General features: G+C 41.4%; 1 protein-coding gene across 4 annotated transcripts in view; it reads right to left on the bottom strand.

Moving 5' to 3' along the window:
* Positions 1–21342, bottom strand: part of OSBP2 (oxysterol binding protein 2) — a 344220-nt gene that overhangs the window by 74151 nt on the left and 248727 nt on the right. For all 4 annotated transcript variants that reach the window (XM_089677503.1, XM_089677518.1, XM_089677527.1 and 1 more), the window contains 3 exons: positions 14197–14314; positions 9538–9604; positions 5268–5435 (listed from right to left, as the gene is read on the bottom strand). In XM_089677503.1, coding sequence (XP_089533629.1) covers positions 5268–5435; positions 9538–9604; positions 14197–14314 — 353 coding nt within the window. The remainder of the gene's footprint in view (positions 1–5267; positions 5436–9537; positions 9605–14196; positions 14315–21342) is intronic.

Raw genomic sequence — 21342 nt, 5'->3', positions numbered from 1 at the left:
GAGGAGAGAGAGAGACCTGGGAGAGACAAGGCTCTTGTGCACAGCACTGGATTGAGATCAGGCTCAGGTAAGTATTTTGGGGTACTGAGGGGGGAGCTGCACACTGAAGTTTTTTCTTACCTTCATGCATAGAATGCGTGATGGTAATAAACGTTCAGCCTTTAGAACCATTTTAAGTCACAACAATGATCACATTCCCCCAGACAATAAAAGAGACATCATTGGAAACGCAGTCAGTAACAAAGCCAAAAAGATGTTAGAACAGTCTTCTCCCGGCAAGACATCCGGCTTAAAATAGAACATATAAAATAATACACTGAGCTCATCACATTTCCCACCTCCACAGCTGAAATCTCACTTTTATTTTTATCTGAAATATTTCATCTGTTGCTGAAGTCGTCCGCAGACTCTGCCCTGCTCCCTGTGCAATAAATCCTCTAAATTAAAAAGGATCCATGCTGTTTACTTGTCATAGCCACCTGAATAAAATGCCCTGACACTGACCTTGTCTTCCTCAACAGAACTTGTCTCACAGTGATTTCTAAAGTTTTGTATTAAATTTAGCACGTCTAAGGAAAGGCGGCTTTACTTTATACAGTAAGGTTGTATCTCATGTTTCATGCAGAAGATATCTGGTTGTAATAATGGTGATGGCTGAAATACAAACATCTGAAAACATCCAGAAGATGCTGTATTCAAATATAGGAGTAAAAAATGCACTACAATACAGTAAGGGCTTGATTACACTTGTCATTTGGGGCGGTAAAACCCTGAGGCACAGCTGCACTTTTATCGCCCCTCAAACACTCCCCCTCTTGCTGCTGAGGAAGCGGCCATGAGTGTACATGAGCTACGGGCACAATGCTTTCCTTAGCAGCTGCGGCAGAAATTATACCCCCAAGTGAATGGGGCCATGCTGCAACTGCCCCGCAACAGAGCACAACACATGCAGTTGAGGCCTGATTGTCTAGTATTTAGGGAGTTAACACAGGCGGCGAGGAGGCGATTCAATGTCACCTCACCACCTGTCCAAGACTGTACACATGTCGCAACTTTTTTAACTTGGGCTGCAAAGCTAATTGGGGGAGTGAAGTTTCTCTTTAACCTCCTCGGCAGTATGATTATTTCTGATTTTTTGTGCTGAAAGCGGTACCATTTTTTTGCATGGAAATATGTATTTTGTTTATTGTAGGCTGTAATTTTTAGGAATAACTCACTGAAATCTGTCCGAACAAGAGTCTATTAAACATCCCGGGTATGATAAAATTTCAAAACACGAAATCATAAATTATAATTTAATAAATAATCATAAAAAAAAATAATATAATAATAAATTTAATTCAATAATATAATCAAACCAAAAACACTGAAATTTGAAATACAGAGGCAAATTCGCACATCGCTGAGCAAAGTCGCAAAATCGTTTTCAGTGTCTGACGACGAATTTCCCCACGAATCATTATCACTCAATTCTGCAAGTGGTTCTGATTTACTATCACTGTTCTCTAGCTGGTCTAAAACTGCTTTTGACATAAAGGGACGCTTTTTGGACGCCATGGACGTTTCTAAGTTTCCAGGCAGAAAGAACAGTCAAAATGCAGGCAGGGCACAGGACAAAGCAGTAGGGACAAAATGTATGTGAAATGCATTGAAACAGCAATGTTTTACTATGTACTAATCATTTTTTAAAAAAATGACATTTTTAAAAAATTTCAAATTTGCCGCCAGTTCCAGTGCCCATACGTCCCGACGTCACAGGGACCGGAACACGGAAGCCGGATGCCGGCATCGGCCGGAGGAGATGGCCGGGGACGCTGCAGGGGACACATTGTGGGAGCGAAGGACAAGGTAAGCTCTGCAGGGACTCCCTGAGCAATGCCACATGGTAAGCCTGAGTGCAACTCGGGGTTACCGCTCTTGGTACTCAAATTTTACCCCGAGCTACACTCAGGAATACCGCTAAGGAGGTTAAACGCTTGCTCCCTAGAGGCAGTATATATACGTCTTCGGCAGCAAGTGGCTATGACAGGACAATAGCTGTATCTGGTACTGTTTTTTTAAAGCTGGCAATCTGCTTTCCAGTAAAAGGGATTAGAGCAGCTGTACAGTTGCCTGATCACTTTTACAACGGCAAGGGCCAGGGCAATCCCCCTCCCTACCATTTCTGGACTATCCCATTCCACCAGGAAGCCCAGGGCCACTGTAAGTGTTCAGGTCAGCTTCACACAGAAGAGATGGATGAACATCCATCATCGGGGGTCTAAAAGACCCCCAATATCTCCATAAAGAGAACCTGTCACTGCCCAAAGCTATCACAAAAAGCTTGTTCACCCCACTGTGAGAACAATAAAGTAAAATGGTGAAAAAGTGTAAAAAATAAGTTAACAAAATTAAAAAGCACCCCTGACCCCATGCTCGCATGCAAACGCACACATAGATGCGGCACGCATATGTAAATGGTGACTGCACCACACATGTGAGGTATCACTGTAACCATTGGAGCGAGAGCAATAATTATACCACCAAAGCTCATGTTTAACACCAAACTGATAACCTGTAATGGCTTTTAAAGTGTTGGCTGTGGATAATTTTATATTTCAATCCTTTTTTACAACCCAGTAAACCCCCAAAAATGGAAACAACAAAATAAGCACCAAGGTACATTTTGTTACACTTAAAGAGATACCAAAGCTTTGTTTTTGTTTTTTTTATATAAAATAACAAACATGTCATACTTACCTGCTCTGTGCAGTAGTTTTGCACACAGGTGTCCCGATCCTCTTCTTCTCAGGTCCCCTGCCGGCATTCTGGCTCCTCCCCTTGGAGCAGTGTCCCCAGAGAAAGCTGCTTGCCCTGGGGGCACTGCTACATGCTTGCTCCCAAGCTGCTGCTCTATGCATCCATAAGACATATAGAGCCGTGGCTCGGCCCCATCCCTTGCTCCCTCCTCATTGGCTCACTGGCTGTGATTTACAGCAGCTGGGAGAAGCAATGGGCTCTAGCTGCTGTCTTGGCCCAGCCAATGAGGAGGGAGAGTCCCTATACAGCTGAGGCTATTGTGAACATATATAAACAGTAACTAAAAAAAAGTACACAAACAGCGCTATGTCAAAACACAATGTCCAATTGATATAAAAGGATAAAGGAAAGAAAAAAACTTCCACCAAAAAAATATAAAATAAAATTATAATGTGAAAAGTCCAATTCATTCCAGTGGTAAGTGTCTCTTTAAGATAAAGTGATCCACCATCCATGTGATCCTGCAGTGATTAACACCCCATTGGATTCAACACTCACCAGAAGCTGGTGAGTAACCAGCAGTGGAAAATTAGTAGGAATTCAATCAAATCTCCTTAATAATAAATGGTTGTGAAATCTCGAACTTGATAATCAGCCATGAGCCCAAAAGGACCGCCAATCAATTGATTATTAGTATCTCATACTCCGATTTCCTCCTCATTCAGATTGAGAAATATCAATTCCATATGCGGGCAAAATAAAACAGCCACATAGTGTGATACCGTAAAAACAATCATTTATTGCCATAGAAAACTTCCCTTAAGAAAAGCACTCACATTGGGTAACATGGTAATGCACATTGTACATATACTTCCAATAAAATGGCCGCCAACCACAGCAGCTAGTGACAGTTTCACTGCACACTGGTAACTAAGATCTTAAAACAACGATCACATGCTCTCACCACCTGGTCCTGGCGTGCGTGCTGACATCATGGAAGGTCACGCCCTGACGAGTTTCGTCATATCCGACTTCCTCTGAGGGTGAGGAGAGTCCCTATACAGCCAAGGCTATTGTGAACATCGCTGGATCGGAGGAGGCTCAGGTAAGTATTAGGAGGGGCTGGGGGAGGAGCTGCACACAGAAGGTGTTTACCTTCATGTATAGAATGCATACATGTAAAAAAGCCTTGAGCCTTTAAAACCACTTTAAGACACTTAAAAATAAATAAGCAATATAAAAATATAAGCAATCAGAGAGTTTGTCTAGATCACAAGGAGAGTTACCTTGGCAGTATGACATTTGGGTGACAATAAAGGAACAATATATGACAAATAAAAGTAGATTATCTGACCAACATTTTGATGTCTCTTTCTTCTGCCTGGTACATTTGTTCAAACAGTACATCATTTTAATAGAGTTTCGCATGCATATTTTTCCTGAAAAAATGGCTGCGCAAATATTGTTTGACATACGAAATTGCATCAACCACCATTATATTCTCCAGAGTCTCTGCTTGTAAAGATATTTAATGTTCTCAGTAATTGTCTAGGAAAAAAATGCAAATGTTATCATATATGTGAGAAATGTCAAAATTGGCCTGGTTTTGAAGTAATGAGAACGTGTAACACTTACAGGTTATAGTTACCTCTCACAGAGCTACTATACTTTCCCTGGAAAAGCCATGGTCTTTCCTTCTCTTTAGAAAGTTAGAGCAATCCTTGCTCAGGCATCATCCAGGGTCAGCATCTACTTCTTGGACAAAGATGCTGTCTGACATACATAATAATGTAAATCCTGGTACCTAAGCAGTTCACAAATGTCTCCCACAGATCAGCCCCCTGCTGCAGCTTTTCACTTTGTCAATTGCTACCCAATAGTTTGCTAAGTACAGTGTTACAGTCTGCTCACTTGGGGACTGATGAAATGTTTCCTCCTGCCTGCAGCAGAATGAGAACATTAGCTCAGCCTATGTAAAGTCACTTCACTTGAATTAAGAATACGAATAAATACACCTTTTTAGGATACAACAATGATAGCTACAAGGGAAAATATGCTTTCAAAATGATACATAAAGGCACAAACAGTGCAAATATACACCAAAAGACTAAAAATATAAAAATACCATGCAGGCAGATCCATGACACAAGTCACTGCTACAGACTGCAATTTACACCCTAGCAAGAGCTCAGCATGTCTTGAACTTATGATCACAAATGCTGTTTTGTTATTGATTTCAACAAATGCCTCTGTCCCCTCAACAGGACTATAATGAGCCCGAAATGTAAGGTGAAGGAGAGGAATGAAGCTAGCACCAGAGGGCTTAAAAGTGCTGTGAAATAAATCAGCACCCTACCATATCCACCACAGCAATTCCTAAGCGGATAATCATTAAAGCCAGTCCATGTTACGAATAATAGAACGGAAAACAAATTGGATTATTTTGTGGAGGGGATCAAACTATCAGCTCACTGCTACTTAGAAGTTCAGACAATTTTAAAGGCACAAGCCAAAGTGAACTCACGTACAGGCATGGGGATCTTGGACAATTCTTTGCCAATGCAGTTCTTCATTATACTCCAAAGATTAAGGCTGTAGTTTGGTTTGTCGGGAATTCGGGTCCTTCTCCTTTTCTTAGGTAAGACATCTTTGCGTTTAGAGTCATAATAACTTCCTTCATGTGAGCTGTGAAAAACCTGGAGGTGAAACAATACCAAGCATTGCAAGATATGATCAAACAGTCTTAGGCTCAAAACAAAACCAAAATTCTGTACAGCAATCTAGTTTCCAATTTGCACAGACTCAGGGGGGTTGTAACACTAATTGTGATTACAAAATCTATATTAGTAGTCATGAAACAAAAAAACTGCTTTATAAAGACTAGGGCACCCTGATTTCGTTTCCAGAGCATGACCTCACGTTATGTTGGATTCTTTCATTTTCCAAGCAGAGTAGCTTAGGCCCTGTTTGGTGCTTTATTATTGGATCCTGCCTACTCTGCACTCAGGAGAAAGTGACAGCACGATTCACAAAGTATAATGTGCAACCACAAAATAAAAAACCCAATTCTACTGCTGCAAATAAAAAACCCTAAGGGCCAGTTCACATCACTTACAATCCAAAGCATTTTTTTTCCAAAAAACACATTGATAGTAGGTTACATGGTTTCCAATGGCATAGTTCACACCAGTGCAGTCTGTTCCAGTGTGTTCCAGTTCCAGAAAAAAAAGTAGAACATGCTGGATTTTTTCTGCACTGAACTGCACTGGAATGCAGTACAACGCAACAAAAATGCACTGGAATTATTATTATTATTTTTTATTATACAGTATTTATAAAGTACCAATAGTTCGCTCAGCGCTGTACATTATAAAGGGGGACAGAACATGTGACAGAACAATACCAATACAATGCAAAACATGAGGGGATTGAGGGCCCTGCTCTTTGGAGCTTACAATCTAGGAGGGAGGGGATGGTGGTACAGGAGGAGATAGCTGTGGGGGATGGAGTGGTAGGAAGAGTGGAGGAGGTCGGTCAAGTTAGCAGGGGGTAGGGTAGGCTTCCCTGAAGAGATGGGTTTTCAGGGTGCGCCTAAAGGAGAGGAGAGTAGGTGATAATCTGATGGGTTGGGGCAGGGAGTTCCAGAGGATGGGTGACACCCTGGAGAAGTCCTGGAGGCGGGCATGGGAGGAGGAGACCAGGGAACTAAAGAGAAGGAGGTCTTGTGAGGAGCGTAGTGTGCGTGCTGGGTGGTACTTAGATATTAGGTCAGTGATGTAGTACGGGGCAGTATGGTGGACAGCTTTGTACGTCAATGTTAGGATTTTGAATTTGATCCGTTGCGCAATCGGAAGCCAATGGAGGGATTGGCAGAGGGGGGTGGCGGAGATGGAGCGGTTGGAAAGGTGACTGAGTCTGGCAGCCGTATTCAGGATCGACTGAAGCGGGGATAGCCAGCGGCGAGGCAGGCCAGTGAGGAGGGAGTTGCAGTAGTCGAGTCGTGATACGATGAGGGAGTGGATGAGCTGTTTAGTGGTTTCTGGGGTTAGGAACGCACGTATTTTGGTGATGTTGCGGAGGTGGAGTCTGCACGAGTTTGTTAAAGATTGGACTTGGGGCTGGAAGGATAGGTTGGAGTCCAGAATGACACCAAGTACTCTGGCCTGCAGGGCGGGTTTGATATTGGCATTGTTGGATGTGATGGAGAAGTCAATGGGGGGTGGGGTCCGGGCTGGGGGGAAGACAAGAAATTTGGTTTTGCACCTAAACACACCAAAAATGCACTGGAGCGCACCTAAACGCACCACTGGAATGCACATGTCGTTTAAGTTGAAGAAAAAGAGGGGAAAAAATTAATCAGAACGCATCAAAAATGTGTCATAAATGCACTAGTACACATCAAAAATGCACATATAGAAACACATCCGGACTGGGTTTCTATGGTGTGAACCGGCCCTAAAGCACTAAAATACAATCCTAAAATAGATTAGAATTGATCATAGTGCTGTGCCATAAATAATTAGTACTCTAAATGATAATCCACAAACCACACACACATAATGTACCAATTTATTAATTTAGTAAACCTGTTAAAGCTGAACTCTGCAAAAAAAATGTCATTCAAAAATATTCCTCAATAGCCACAAAACCAGAAATCCACTTTGTATGCGCCAAATGCTTTCCAAACACAGATAATACCTTAAAAAGTAACAGTAACATTATCACCGAGCTGCATATAGATTGTGCATAGAACGCAGAGCTGTTGGTGGAACCCAGCAAGTCCACCCTCTACAGGCTGCCAAAAAAACTACAGGGGGCAGATACAAATCCTTTTACCCTGTACAAGAAAAAAGAGCAGCAGTGAGCAGTCTTTGCTACACTATTTCTAATTAACTCCTTGTTCTCCTTCCCCCTTTAAATATTATATTTGTGCTGATTTTTGTTAATTTCTATTTTTCTAACCATTAATATATAAACTTTTTCATTTTTTTAGTGCCACATTTTAAAAAATTCAAAATAAAAGTAGACTTTCATTTACGTAACTGCAAAGCTTGTACCGGAATTATATAATTAATGTAAAAAAATAAGAAGTTAAATTTTTTTTTGTATGTTAAATGTTACGTTCACCTTGGGAACATGTTACATTTTCCACTGGTATTTAGGGTGGAACATTTAACATGTTTCAGCTCCTGCCTCCTCTCCTCCCAATCCCCCTTCCCTGCACCTGCGGGTTGGAGATCCTCTCCTTGCACCCGCTGTCAATATTTAAAACCAGAGTGGCCATGCGGGCTCCACCCACACGGCTGTATCATTCATTCACAAAGTACTGGTGGGTGGATTCTTGTGGGACTATATATGAGCCAATCTTGGGCTTTCTTTCCTTTTCCTCCGGCCATGTTGCATGTCCCTGATGGTGGTGGTGTTTGAATGTCTTCCTGATATGCTAAGGGTTTAAGTCTGTTTTATCTGGTATGTATACTTTGACAGTTTTCATACATTTTATATATTAGATTAAGGCAGGCCATAGACGGGCCGTTTATCGTCCGAATTTTCGGCCAATAAACGAAAAATTGGTTGGCCCTGTTGCCAATGTTGCCACCCATGTCCATGAAAAACAGATGTTTTTTGCAGATTTTCCAGCATGACCGATAAAAATAAATGAGGAGATCTGTGAAAAACGGCCAACAGGCTGGTCCCACTAACGGTGTGATTATCGGCCAATTTTTCGTGCGGACAAAAATTCGGCCGATAAACGACTCGTCTATGGCCTGCATAAGGGTTAAGTTATTAATGAACTGCTGGACTCTTGGTATTATTAAGTTTACAACCATAGATATTCCTATTGTGATTTGTAGATATTATATTGCTTGTATTTTATTAAAGACATTATATATGGTTGGTTGCCAACAGCCAGCAGTGGGATTAGGATAGTTTTAAGGGGACATTACTAGTGTATTTGATTTATATACTGGTAGTATTTATTGACTTCAGAGACTGGGTTTATGTGGTATTACATAGTATTGCAGGGATATTATATTTATGGATGTACAAATCACAGTATTTTGCTGGATACTATATATTTATACCACCATGTAAGGGACCCTGCGAATGTTGGAGGTTGGTGAGGTGATGGCACAGTCTATACTAGTATGCTCCAGTGGTCTCGCTTTGGGGATGGCGCATGATTCCCTGGGTGTCGGTTCCCCTCTGAGGTGTCTTGGGTTGATGGTTATACCTGGATAACTATATGCCTCTTGAGTAAGAAAATATGAAGTGGTAAAGAAAAAATGTGATGTGTGTATTTGTATCTACATTGTTATACTATGTTATTGTATACATTTACTGTTTTTTGTTGTATAGAATGAAATAAAGTTTCTGATATATATTTCTCTTGATAAAGCAACTTGGACCACGAAACTCATAGAGCTCTTCAATGACCTCTCCTCCTCCCTCTTTGTAGAGAACTCATTTGTTTATAGCACTATACATGGTCAATGTTTGGACAGAGCACTTGGTTTTCTTGACTTACAATTGTAATAAGCTTATAGAGGGCTGGGTATTTGTTTGTTTTGGGTACACCTATATCAATGATTCTGAATGTTTCCCCCTTCTTTTTAAATATGTTTTATGTACAACCTTTATATATTATATAAAATTATGTATGTTGATATGTGGTTGTCATTGTTTGATACCTGGTGCCTTAAAAGCCTAAGTGCTTGAGTATTTTATGATTGTACCTAATAATAGGATGTTACACCTTCTATACCACCTTTGTTTTGAATTTAACAATAAACTTACATTGTCATCTAGGTGCCAGTCCTCTGGGTGGCCTCCACTTGCACTGCTGAGATTACTTCCAGAACGCCTTTAAGAAAAAGAAAAAAAAAAAAGAAAAATGTTGATCTACTTTAGTTTTACTCTGAGCAAAGTGCTAATAAACAATGGCTGCACAACCAAAGTATCAGAGATTCTGAGTACCAATGTGCTAAAAATATGTAAATCAGTACTAAACTGAAGCTTGCCATAGACGGTTCGCATCTCGGTTGGTTCAGCAGGGACTGGCTGAGATTTGAAGCATGTACAGTATGGGCAGGCTGATTGTACAAAAGTTGATAGAAAAACTTGGGTATAACCAAGCTGTCAGATTTTACATGCAATCATCGCTAGTGGGTATTATAGCAGTTAGCAGTAATCACTGTGTTCTCCTGGTGGGGATGGCTCCCCCTGCCTGCCTGTCAGGAGAATATAATGGCTCCACAAAAGGGATTCCCCCATTAACACTGACTGTGTTAACGGGGGAATTGAGCTATGTTCTTTCCTGCAACAACGGGAGAGAAAATAACCCCTTCTATGGCTGGCTTGAGTAATAGACAATCTAATCACAGAACAAATTAGGGAGGGAAACAGGTAAGGAGACTAGAGAATAGAGATGAATCAGAGGTGTAGGTAATTTTTTTTCTCCGACCTTTTCGGCCTTCCTAATAGAATGCAGCAGTCCTGGGGCATGCCTCAGTTTGCCGGGGATGAGAATCCATTGTACACTTTTATATCTTTCCAGAGGCTCTGATTACTGACAATCAGATTTTATGCAATACGAGGTCTAGTGTACTCAAGCAATGCCTGCTTAAAACACCTTGCCAAGCATGTCCCCTTGAGCTACTAACCTGATAAATGTTTGTTGGTGTAGAAGGTACCTTTAAAAGGCTCTTTTTTCCCACTTTTTCTTTCAAAACCAAAGAAAAAACCTAACTTGCCCCTAACAAATGAAATCATAAAAAGACATTAATATATTTGTAGCTTTCCACATTAGAATAACTTTAGTCTTTTAGCTTGTGAAAAATCTGTTATGACATAAAGCAAGTTGACCTGCATTTCGCTATCAACATTGGCTTTTTCCTATTTAGCTCTGTAGATATATATTCTAGAGCATAAGGCAATGTTTGAGGACTCTGCACAAAGAACATTTACTTAGAACTAAAATCAGTTGTAATCAGAACAAGAGAAATACACACTTGTGCCCTAAGCGGATACACGGAAAAAATAGCTAACCCGCGACAATACAAAGTAGATGTAAATGCAAGTTACCATCTACATCGCCAAAATCCGCACGTTCCTAACCCCAGAAACCACTAAACAGCTCATCCACTCCCTCATCATATCACGACTCGACTACTGCAACTCCCTCCTCACTGGCCTGCCTCACCGCTGGCTATCCCCGCTTCAGTCGATCCTGAATATGGCTGCCAGACTCATTCACCTTTCCAACCGCTCTGTCTCCGCCACCCCCCTCTGCCAATCCCTCCACTGGCTTCCGATTGCGCAACGGATCAAATTCAAAATCCTAACGCTGACGTACAAAGCTGTCCACCATATTGCCCTGAACTACATCACTGACCTAATATCCAAGTACCGACCAGCACGCACACTCCGCTCCTCACAAGACCTCCTTCTCTCTAGTTCCCTGGTCTCCTCCTCCCATGCCCGCCTCCAGGACTTCTCCAGGATGTCACCCATCCTCTGGAACTCCCTGCCCCAACCCATCAGATTATCACCTACTCTCCTCTCCTTTAGGCGCACCCTGAAAACCCATCTCTTCAGGGAAGCCTACCCCACCCCCTGCTAACTTGCCGACCTCCTCCACTCTTCCTACCACTCCATCCCCCACAGCTATCTCCTCCTGTGCCACCATCCCCTCCCTCCTAGATTGTAAGCTCCAAAGAGCAGGGCCCTCGAACCCCTCGTGTATCACATTGTATTGGTATTGTTCTGTCACATGTTCTGTCCCCCTTTGTAATGTACAGCGCTGAGCGAACTATTGGCGCTTTATAAATACTGTATAATAATAATAATAATAATAATAATCTATTGATAATTAAATAGTTAAATATCTAGTTATAAACAATCCATATTTGTAATTGTGAAAAAAATAGCTTTTCTACAATTTTCAGACCTCTAATGTGAAGGTCAAGTGAGCAATTTTTCCTTTCATAGCAAATCACGGACCTTAGGGTGGACATTTCTAAATTGGGAGGCATGTATAGTGTGTCATTTCTGGAATTGACACATGCCACTGAGCATCAGCTCTTCCAAGAAGATGAAATGCAAACATACACAGCAGCATAACGTCACTTCCGCTAGTGGACTTGTATTAACCATTCACAGCAAGCCTGGCTCTAGAACCTGCTGTCAATCAACGGCGGAGGAATAGGCGGGGTCACACTGACCATGTAAGATACAGGCACAGCCTGCCTGTATCTCAGAACTGCATGACAGAGAATGCAAACTGACCACGCTAGCATGGATTGACTAGTGTGGTCAGTTTTCAAACTGGAAGTTTGGAACTAGCAGGATCAACCAGATAATCCAGAAGAATACGTTTGACCAAAATATATTAAAATAAAAAGCACTGATGAAATACATAAAGAGCCATATATAATAAATTACATTTTTGTGTTTACAAACACTATAAGGTAGAACTCCAGCCAAAAATGAGATAAAAACTAGCAGTCCAATAAAAGATTTAATAACTAAACCAGCTTTTGCCACAATACACTTAGCTTCCATACAGAGATTTGCCTGTAGTGCTTTTTTTCTGCTGATAGATGGCCTCAGTCTGATGGCCAGCATCATTCCACTCACTTCCTTGGAGACCAGGTTGTCCTTGACCCACCCAAGCCTGTGACTTAACAGTAATAGGAAATGCAGCACCATGATGAGCTTATCTCTTTGTCACTTCAGCATGTTTCTTGTCAGCACATGAACTGACTGGTTGTTTGTGCTACTTCTTCCTCTCACACTCCAGCCCTGCTGTACAAGGACTGCAAGTGGCTGATACCAGTTCACACTCCAGTACTTACACTGCTTGCTTTCAAAAATGCAAAATTTCAAGTATTTGTGTCTTTATTATATGCTTAGAGCTCAGCTTTAAAAATAACTTATCTAAACACCGGGGTTGATTTATTAAAACTGGAGAGAACAAAATCTGGTGCAGCTGTGCACGGTAGCCAATCAGCTTCTAACTTCATCTTGTTCAATTAAGTTTTGACAAAATAAAACCCTGGAAGCTGATTAGTTTCTATGAAGAGCTGCACCAGATTTTGCACTCTCTAGTTCTAGTAAATCAACCCAACTGTCTTTATCTAAAATAGCCCCATAATGTAACCCCATTAAAAACTCAGAAGAGCCACAACCCTTTTTTGTAAATCTAGAGTACCTAATATGGTGTTAACACTTAACTAAATTCAAGAAGCCAGTAGAGACGTATAGTATGTTCCTATATAAAGCCTATCCTCTTCTTCGGCCACATTTGGCTCCCATGTCCATGTACAGCAAACACTCAAGTCTTCCATGCGTACACTATGCTATCGATCAGCATGATTCATTAAGAGGGTTGGCAGGGACATGTTTAAGACATCAGGGACTGTTCTACATATTAGCTCCACTGTCATTACAAGGAAGAAAGGTGAATGTGATTTATCTATATTTAGTGGTTTCACCAGTTCTTAAATAATATCTTCATTTTTAATTAGTTCTCCTTCAATTAAGCTGGAGGTGAAAAATAACCCCTGAAATAAATACTAATCAATGTATTGATGCTGGGAGCTGAGAGCACGCTCTTTTCTGACACTTTAGTTGTTACAGAGCTGCATGTGCCATGATACAGGGTCATGATTAGCCAGCCCTGGTTTATACATAGCTGTGGGGAATTCTGGGAGTGTGGCATGTCAATGTCAAGCTTCTCCGGGCATTTTGACAGAAAGTTAACTCTGCCAGCAGGCAGTGGCAGTCTAGAAGGTCTCTGGATAGCTATTTTAAGCTGTGCAAGAAATAACCCCCCAGTGCACTAATGTAGCACACAGGAGAATACACTTAGCAGCACAGTGACAGCCAGTTCCCCACTAATATGTGTGAATGCAATCAGATCAGTCACAAGTGGTTCTCACCAATAAAATCAATGAACGTCAAAGTAAAAACTGCAATGAAAAGGGTTCAAGTACAATTCCATTACAAAAGGTTTCAATTTGAGTGGAGCAACACAGCTCCTAGTCCCCCATACTGGGAGATGTCCCCTATTCTAGCTGCTGTGTGGTCAAAAGATGTACATGAAGAAAAGTAAGACCAATGACAACATGCAGCTTCTTGGCCAGGTTTATCACCTATTATATATACTGTACCCGTTACGTGAAAGACGGTCTTCTTGCTGAATTCTAGGGCAGTAGGGAACAGACTACTGCTTGTTGTACAGCTATCTTTGAAAGCAATTTTACACAAAGAAAGAATCCAATTATGTTATGCATGTCAGGGAAAGCTAATAAAGTAATTAAAAATGCAGTAGCCCCTAGCATGCAACGGAATGATCTTATATGGAGTTTTATGGGTTTCTTCATTTTGTACTACTTATTAGTGAATAAGCCTTCATGTGGTATACTCTATACTGTATATGTAAGTATAGATTACCTGTGCTGTTTGGGGTCAGTTGTTACTGTGATAAAGGCTGGTGCGTCCTCCATGGCATCAAAGTACTCTGTCTCCTCATCTTCATCACTGGCTTCCCCTTTTACAGCCTGGACGTTCCCTGAAATCAGCAACACGTACAAAGTATATTAGTACCAGCAGAAGTACAATTTGTTTAATTCAGGTAGTACTTATATAGCGCTGTCAATTTACACAGCGATTTACATATATATTATACATTCACTTCAGTCCCTAACCCTCAAGGGGTGTACAATCTAAGGTCCCTAACTTACATTCCCACATACTAGGGCCAATTTAGACAGAATCCAGTTAACCTACCAGCATGTCTTTGGAGAGTGGGAGGAAACTGGAGTACCCGGAGGAAACCCACGCAGGCACAGAGAGAACATGCAAACTCCAGGCAGGTGGTGCCATTGTTAGGATTCGAACCAATGACCCTAGTACCGTCTGGCAGAAATGCTAACCATTTAGCCACTGTGCTGCTCAGCACAGTTAGCAGAGGTTAGATATATCTTCCCATGGTAAGTACAAGTGTGTAAGTATAACTCTTGCAGGTATTTATTACCTTTTATACAGCTTACAGTACTCCCCCGACATTGCTTTCAGCTTCCTTTTTCCCCATTGGGTCAGTGCCCCACAGCCCATCATGAAAATCATCACCATTAATGAAAAGCAACAACCTGCTGGAGTTAGGTATTTGTTATTTGTGGCAAATGAGACCCCTGCAATGTTTACATTCTTCCACAGACTGCTAGGCTAATTAGGATATCTCCCACATACAAGAAATATATCTATATCTATATCTCTGGTCTGTGAGGTGCCAGAAGCACAGCATTGTTTTCTTTAGAGTAGACATTGATTAAAATCTAGAATTTAGCAATAAAGTGCACAAACAGAGCAAAACTTATATATTTTGGTCTTCAGTTTTTCACTAAAGTACTGCTGTTCCCAGTCTACCCCATTTCCTCCTGATGATTTGAAAGCAAATTCTGGTTACTTCTGCATAATGCAGGAAAGCTATTCCGTAACACAAATTTGTTGTTAAAGCGGAGTATCACCAAAAAGTGGAAGCCCTGCTTTTCTGTCTCCTCCCCCCTCCGCTGCCTACTTTGGCACTTTTTGGAGGGGAGTACCTGGTTTTCACAGACGGAAGATGCCCCCCCCCCCCCAGTCCTCTGGGACCTTGGAAGTGTCCCATTCACAAAGTGCAGCGCCCTTCTTGCATGCACAGTAGGAAACCGCGGTGAAGCCGCAAGGCTTCACTGCCGGTTTCCCTTAGTCAAGATGACGGCGCAGTGTTCGACAGCCGACTGAAGAATCGGCTCAGGGTGAGGACACCGCTGGATGCATGGACAGGTATGTGCCCTAATATTAAAAGTCAGCAGCTACAGTATTTGTAGCTGATGACTTTTAATTTTTTGGGGACAGGTACTAAAATGTTTCCAGTTACCTCTCAGATTCAAACCTGCCTTGGATGTTTGAAATTGATCTCTGATATAGGAAGTAGATAAAGGGACACATGACACAAGCTATAAAAAGCACACCTAAAATGAATCTGAGAAGGGCTTTCTGGAGTCTGGCCGCAGTGGATTTTTGATTATACAAAACTTTGATTAAGGCAAATTATCAGGGAATTCATAAAGGGTTTCAAAGACACCCTTTAGAATTCCTTCAGGGTGCAGCACCAAAAGTGTTGGTGCTTGCGCCCGATTCACATAACTGACAGGTACATGAATCAGTCGAGGAAGGCATTGAGGTTGAGGGTCCATACTGGGCACGCCTTACTCAGGGCCTTCTCTCCCCAGCCACTGCAATGGTCCCACTGACAGGCACAGGGCTAAAGACTTTTGTACCAGGATGGGTGAAGCCTGAAAGGGAACTGAGAGACTAGTTCCCCATCAGGTCCACCTTACTCTTAATTGACCGTACACAACATTGGGTGGATCGATAGTCGCTATTTAGTCCAATAGGCTTTCAAATCTGCTTACTTACGGGTCTCTATCAGTCACAGAAAAAGGTGGACCTGATGGTCAACTAGTTTGAGTTTTCCACCAGGCTACACCAATCCCACAGATACCAGGTACAGCAGCCGTTAATTGGACATATTTGATGGGAGGAGCCTGATGGGGAACTCTGAGACTGCTTTGCCTGTGACTGACAGTGGATGGCAGTGGGTGGATTCCAAAGCCACTACTGGACTGACTATTGGCTATGGAATCAGCTTACTTCCATCCACTGTCAATCACAGGCAAGGGGATCTGATAGGGAACTAGTCTCTTAGAGTTCCTTATCAGGCTCTGCCAGCAGCGATTTATTAGTTGCAGCCATCATCCAAACAATCAATAAAGGAATGATGTAAACCACAAACATATTAATAGAGCCATATAAACACACAACACCCCTCTCATCACTGTACACCAACTTTGAGTTGGGCTTAAATACTACTAGTTTATCTGAAAACTGGTTGTAGTTCTTAGAGAATGTGTTGCATTCATAGTGACAGATTTTAAAAGTGGTGATAGTAAGGACTACAGTGCCTGCATATGGCACATGTGTTGGTACCTGTACCAAAACTGGAGCAAGAGTTTCATGAATTAAGTGCAAGTCATGTTAAAGGAGCCATACCACCAGAAAAGTGACATTACTGCTTTACCGAATTCCCCTGATTGAGTGTTCCAATTTTATCGAATCTGCTCTTGCTCAATATTCATTTTAGCTCACTGAATTATTTCACATATTGGCTGGAATTGTGCTTTAATAACAGCATTATTTTCTACTTTTTGAAGAGAAACAATAAAGTGACAATGAAGCTTTACTGAACATACCCGTCCCTGATAAAGTACAATTCTAAAAGTTGATTGATTTCACATATCTTCCTGACAGCTAAAATAGCTAATGCACACTCTGAGAATACATTGACCATTGACTTCAATCCAGTTATAATTTGGTGATGATAAATAAGAAACATCCCCAAACGGGATGAACAGCATTTAAAAAAAAATCCATGCCTCCAGTGTACTATACTGAAAGTTGACATGTAGGAATCATTCCAAGCACCCTGTCCTACAATTTTCTTTCTACATATCCTTGTCCTCTCCTGGAATCTTCGCTGTCCTCTCATTGTATGTCCTCTTTTTTTCATTACTATCTATCCAATTAACCACACCTTCTGCTAATGTATTTTCCAGAGAATGAAGGCACACTTGGATAGCTATGGAAGCAACCTCTTACTGTACATTTGTTATTCCACTTAAGTTACTCAGGGTGTGGAAAATTGTATGCATCAGTTCTTATATAATTAGTCCACGCAAAAGTAATATTATTTGTAGGATCTAGTAAGAAAAGTCAACCCCTATTTATTTGACCTCTTTAAATAATTTCAATATAAAACAGGGAGAGTGGAATCCCCTTGTAACAGCCCTGGTAATTTCAATCACATGCACAGAGATCTATCATCAAAAGTCCTTAGGAACTTAAGATACCGTTTAGCAATTTAACTCTTTGGCATCATATAAGTCTTCTTGGGTGTATTGATGTTTCAATTTTCTGGCACAGCAAGACCTGATACAGAATTGTTGGACAGACCCCATGTCATTATGCTGACACCTAATAAATGAGAAGGTGTATTTCATTGGCTGAGCTACCCAGGTAGAAATGAATGCATGAATGCTGAATACCTCTTCTAGCATTTAAAGAAGTGTTCTGCTAACCATTTTATATATACTGGCTGTAATGCTCAGCAACAATACAATTTCGGAAAAACTTTATTAATTTCTGTGGAAAAAAAAATATTTACAGGGTCCCTATGTTTCTAACTTAGGGCCAGTTCACACCACAAAAATGTCCTCCAGATCCGTTCTGGATGTGTTTCTGCATGCGCTTTTTAACACATTTTGATGAATTCCAATTTGTTTTTGATGCATCATTTATGCGTTTCCAGATGTGATCGAAATTCTTTTTTCCCCTTCCTTTCTTTTTTTGGTCATTTCAATTGCAATTGCTTTATTTTCATTGAGACAATGTTTTTTCTTTGCTTCCTTTTTCTGGGTTTTTTTCCCACTGTACTGGGTTCCAGTGCTTTTTTGTTGCAATTTTGATGTTTTTTTACAGTTCTGTGCAGGAAAAAAGCAGCATGTTGTACTTTTTTTTTTCTGGGGTTGAAAAGCACTGGAACACACTACACTGGTTTGTACTATGCCATTGGGACCCAGATAACCTACTTGCCATGCTTTTTTTGCCCTTAGGCATGTGAAAGTATATGACAAAAAAATAAGGACCCTTGAAGGGTCACTCCTTCTCAATATGTCTTAGTTGACCATGTCTGATATGGGAATATAGCTCTAGCCCCATTATGAATTATGTGCTCTGTGTTAACTGTGCTTTAAATCAGCTTCAGTTGGTAGAGGGGATGCAATTTCTTCTGACACTGGACTATAATCCAACTGCTCCTCCATTGCAAGGAAAAAAGGCAACAATGTTAGGGTTTGTGTAGTGGCTGCTTGTAAGACTAACTGAGCTCAGCAAGTAGCAGTAATGCAGTCTGCGTATGCACTTGGCTATTTCTGCAAGCTCAGTAAGACATGTTTCTGCTAAGATGATTTGCATTGTAATTGGCAAAACAGTCAATTGCATATACATACTGCGGGACCTCTGAAGGGTAAGATGAACCTTATATGTATGTAGGCAGGTTGCCTACAGTAGGTATCTAATTATGGCTGCCTGAGCCAGGGGGAAGGGGTTAAGGCATTGTCCCACTACTTCTGGGCTCTTCCTCTCTCCCTGTGCTGTAAATTAAAGGGGAAGGGCTCTGACTCTGAGAGGTGCTGCATGGGAAGAAGGCACAGACAAGACACAGCATGTAATCTCCAGCTATTACACAGGGAGTGTTTAGAGGGTCTCGAGAGAATTTCATGGAAATTTTCTGCTGAGCTCTGCTTGGGGAACTGCAGTAACACCACCATATAAGGGTCTACTAGGACTTGTAGTCCTCACTGAAGACATAGACTCATCAGGAAACTGTCACCCATGGACTACCGCTACTTTGGACTTGCCAGTATTGGACTCTGCCTATGCAGGTATGCTGGGGCAGCCACAGTTACAGCTGATTCACACATGTGCAGTGCGGATCCAAGCTCAGGTTTCATAGCTAATTGATACAGTAGTTGTTCACTGGTTCATATCAGGTTTACATCAGGTTCAGGACAAGATTAGCTCAGGATCTTATTCTGTTCACACATATACGGTTTAGAAACAGTTCCCATAGAAGTCAATAGCCTGTAATCCGCACCTGAACCTGAAGGCACTGTTCAGAAATCATACATGACTCTTTTTGAAACCGCACTGAATCTGCATTGCCAGTGCACCGGACATATGTGAACAGGCACCATAGGAAGAAATGTTATTTCACATGTCATGCAGATTGGATGCGGCTCAAACAGCATCCAATCTGCATATATGTGAATCAGCACTAAGGGTTAGTTACAGAAAAGACTCTTTGCCTGTTAAACTGTTATGCTGAGTTTTATCAGTCTTGTGAACACATGTTCTGCCTGGTCTGAAGTTATTCTAAAGGGGTGCATTAAACCAACTGGCACACTAGACATTTGGAGCTTGGGTCAGTAAAGCACATTAGGGTATGAAGCCAGTGTCTTCAAGAGATACCATGGTTTGAAAGAGAAGTAGTTGCCAAGAGTAACAAAAATATAAGTAACCAGTATAAGCAGCCTGTCATGAAGCATGTTACCTGTACTAGGTGAGGCATACTTCGGTAGCGAGGGGGGTCACTGCTTTTGGCGCCCTCTCCAATGGTCTGTGTTCCATAGCAATGGGTGCAGATCAGCGCCATGGAGGCCCTCAGCCTAGCCAACAGGTATGGGAGAGCCAGAGGAACAAAGTGCTTGCATGCAGTCTGCACTATGTGCACGATGCCGTTCTGCCACTGGGAGTGAGATGGCAGAGGTACACTGGACAGGTGGAGTGGGCATAGACTCAGCATGTCCCTCCTAAATGCCAACAGTTACACTAAGGTGTGCATTGACACGGGACCAGGAGGCTAGCTGGAATCCAGCTTATTCACTCAATGTACACAGTGTACGGCCCATCTCTAAGTTGGAGGGCCGTCGTGACTTTTCCTGAAAGCATTTCCTGCCTTGTCTAGAAGCATTGATGAGCATGACACAGTAAAGATAACCCATGTGCAGGGCACGTGACCCTGCTCACAGTGCCTAGTGTAGCCCAGAAAAACCCTACCACCAGTTCCCGCTAGCATGCAGAAGGCAAAGGGACACATTAGCTGCTCCATAGTTGTAGTTAGTAGAACATCTCCCCCAAAAAAGATAACATGGCTAAATTCACTGTGAGTTATCATAGTTCCATACATATTTTGGCATTTGTTTTTTAAATCAATTTGAGCTGCACAAAGTGGTATCACCCAAGTGATGAAAAGATGTCTAGTACTTAGAAGAAGAGCTCATTACACACCATTTCAACATGTAGGAAAATGATGGATGCAGATTATCCCCTTTTTTATGAATAAACAGGAACAAGACTTTTATATCATGTAGACAAAGAAGAGGATTGCAGTAGATTCTACCAGTATGGTTGTGCCAGTGTGAAAGGACAGCTGTCTTGTTACTGCCTGCTACTTTCAATTACATCTGCAGCTACAGTATATTGTCTTAGAAGGTGTAAGTAGATTATTATTAGAAATGCCATTGATTCATATATTATGGGAAGAACATGTTCTTTTTCCCTAGAGCCCTACTATAATAGTTGGCTGTGTGATAAAACTCCTGGTACAACAGGGTGGTTGGGACTGAATGCTGAATGGTAAAAATATAGAAAAAAAAACTTTGGTACATTAGTGTATAACACAAAATTGATACATATTATTTACAAATTTATTTACAAATTTTTCCCATTTAACACAAAGTGTTAAAATGCAAAATTAAAATAAAAAGTAAAATCAGCTATGAGGTTTTCCAAAAAAAGAGAAGTCTTTACTGATTTTTATCACCCCTCTCAGTGATATTTATCATTATTACAGGGTCAGTATTCCCATATCCCTAACAAGTAGACAATGAGCATGCCCTCACTGACCTCGCTATAGATACGGTTAGGCAACTCATC

Source organism: Staurois parvus, unplaced genomic scaffold, assembly GCF_062004578.1.
Source record: "Staurois parvus isolate SC_StPar_1 unplaced genomic scaffold, SC_StPar_1.0 ptg000014l, whole genome shotgun sequence".
Taxonomy (NCBI): Eukaryota; Metazoa; Chordata; class Amphibia; order Anura; family Ranidae; genus Staurois; species Staurois parvus.
This window is presented reverse-complemented; position numbering and strand designations above follow the sequence as displayed.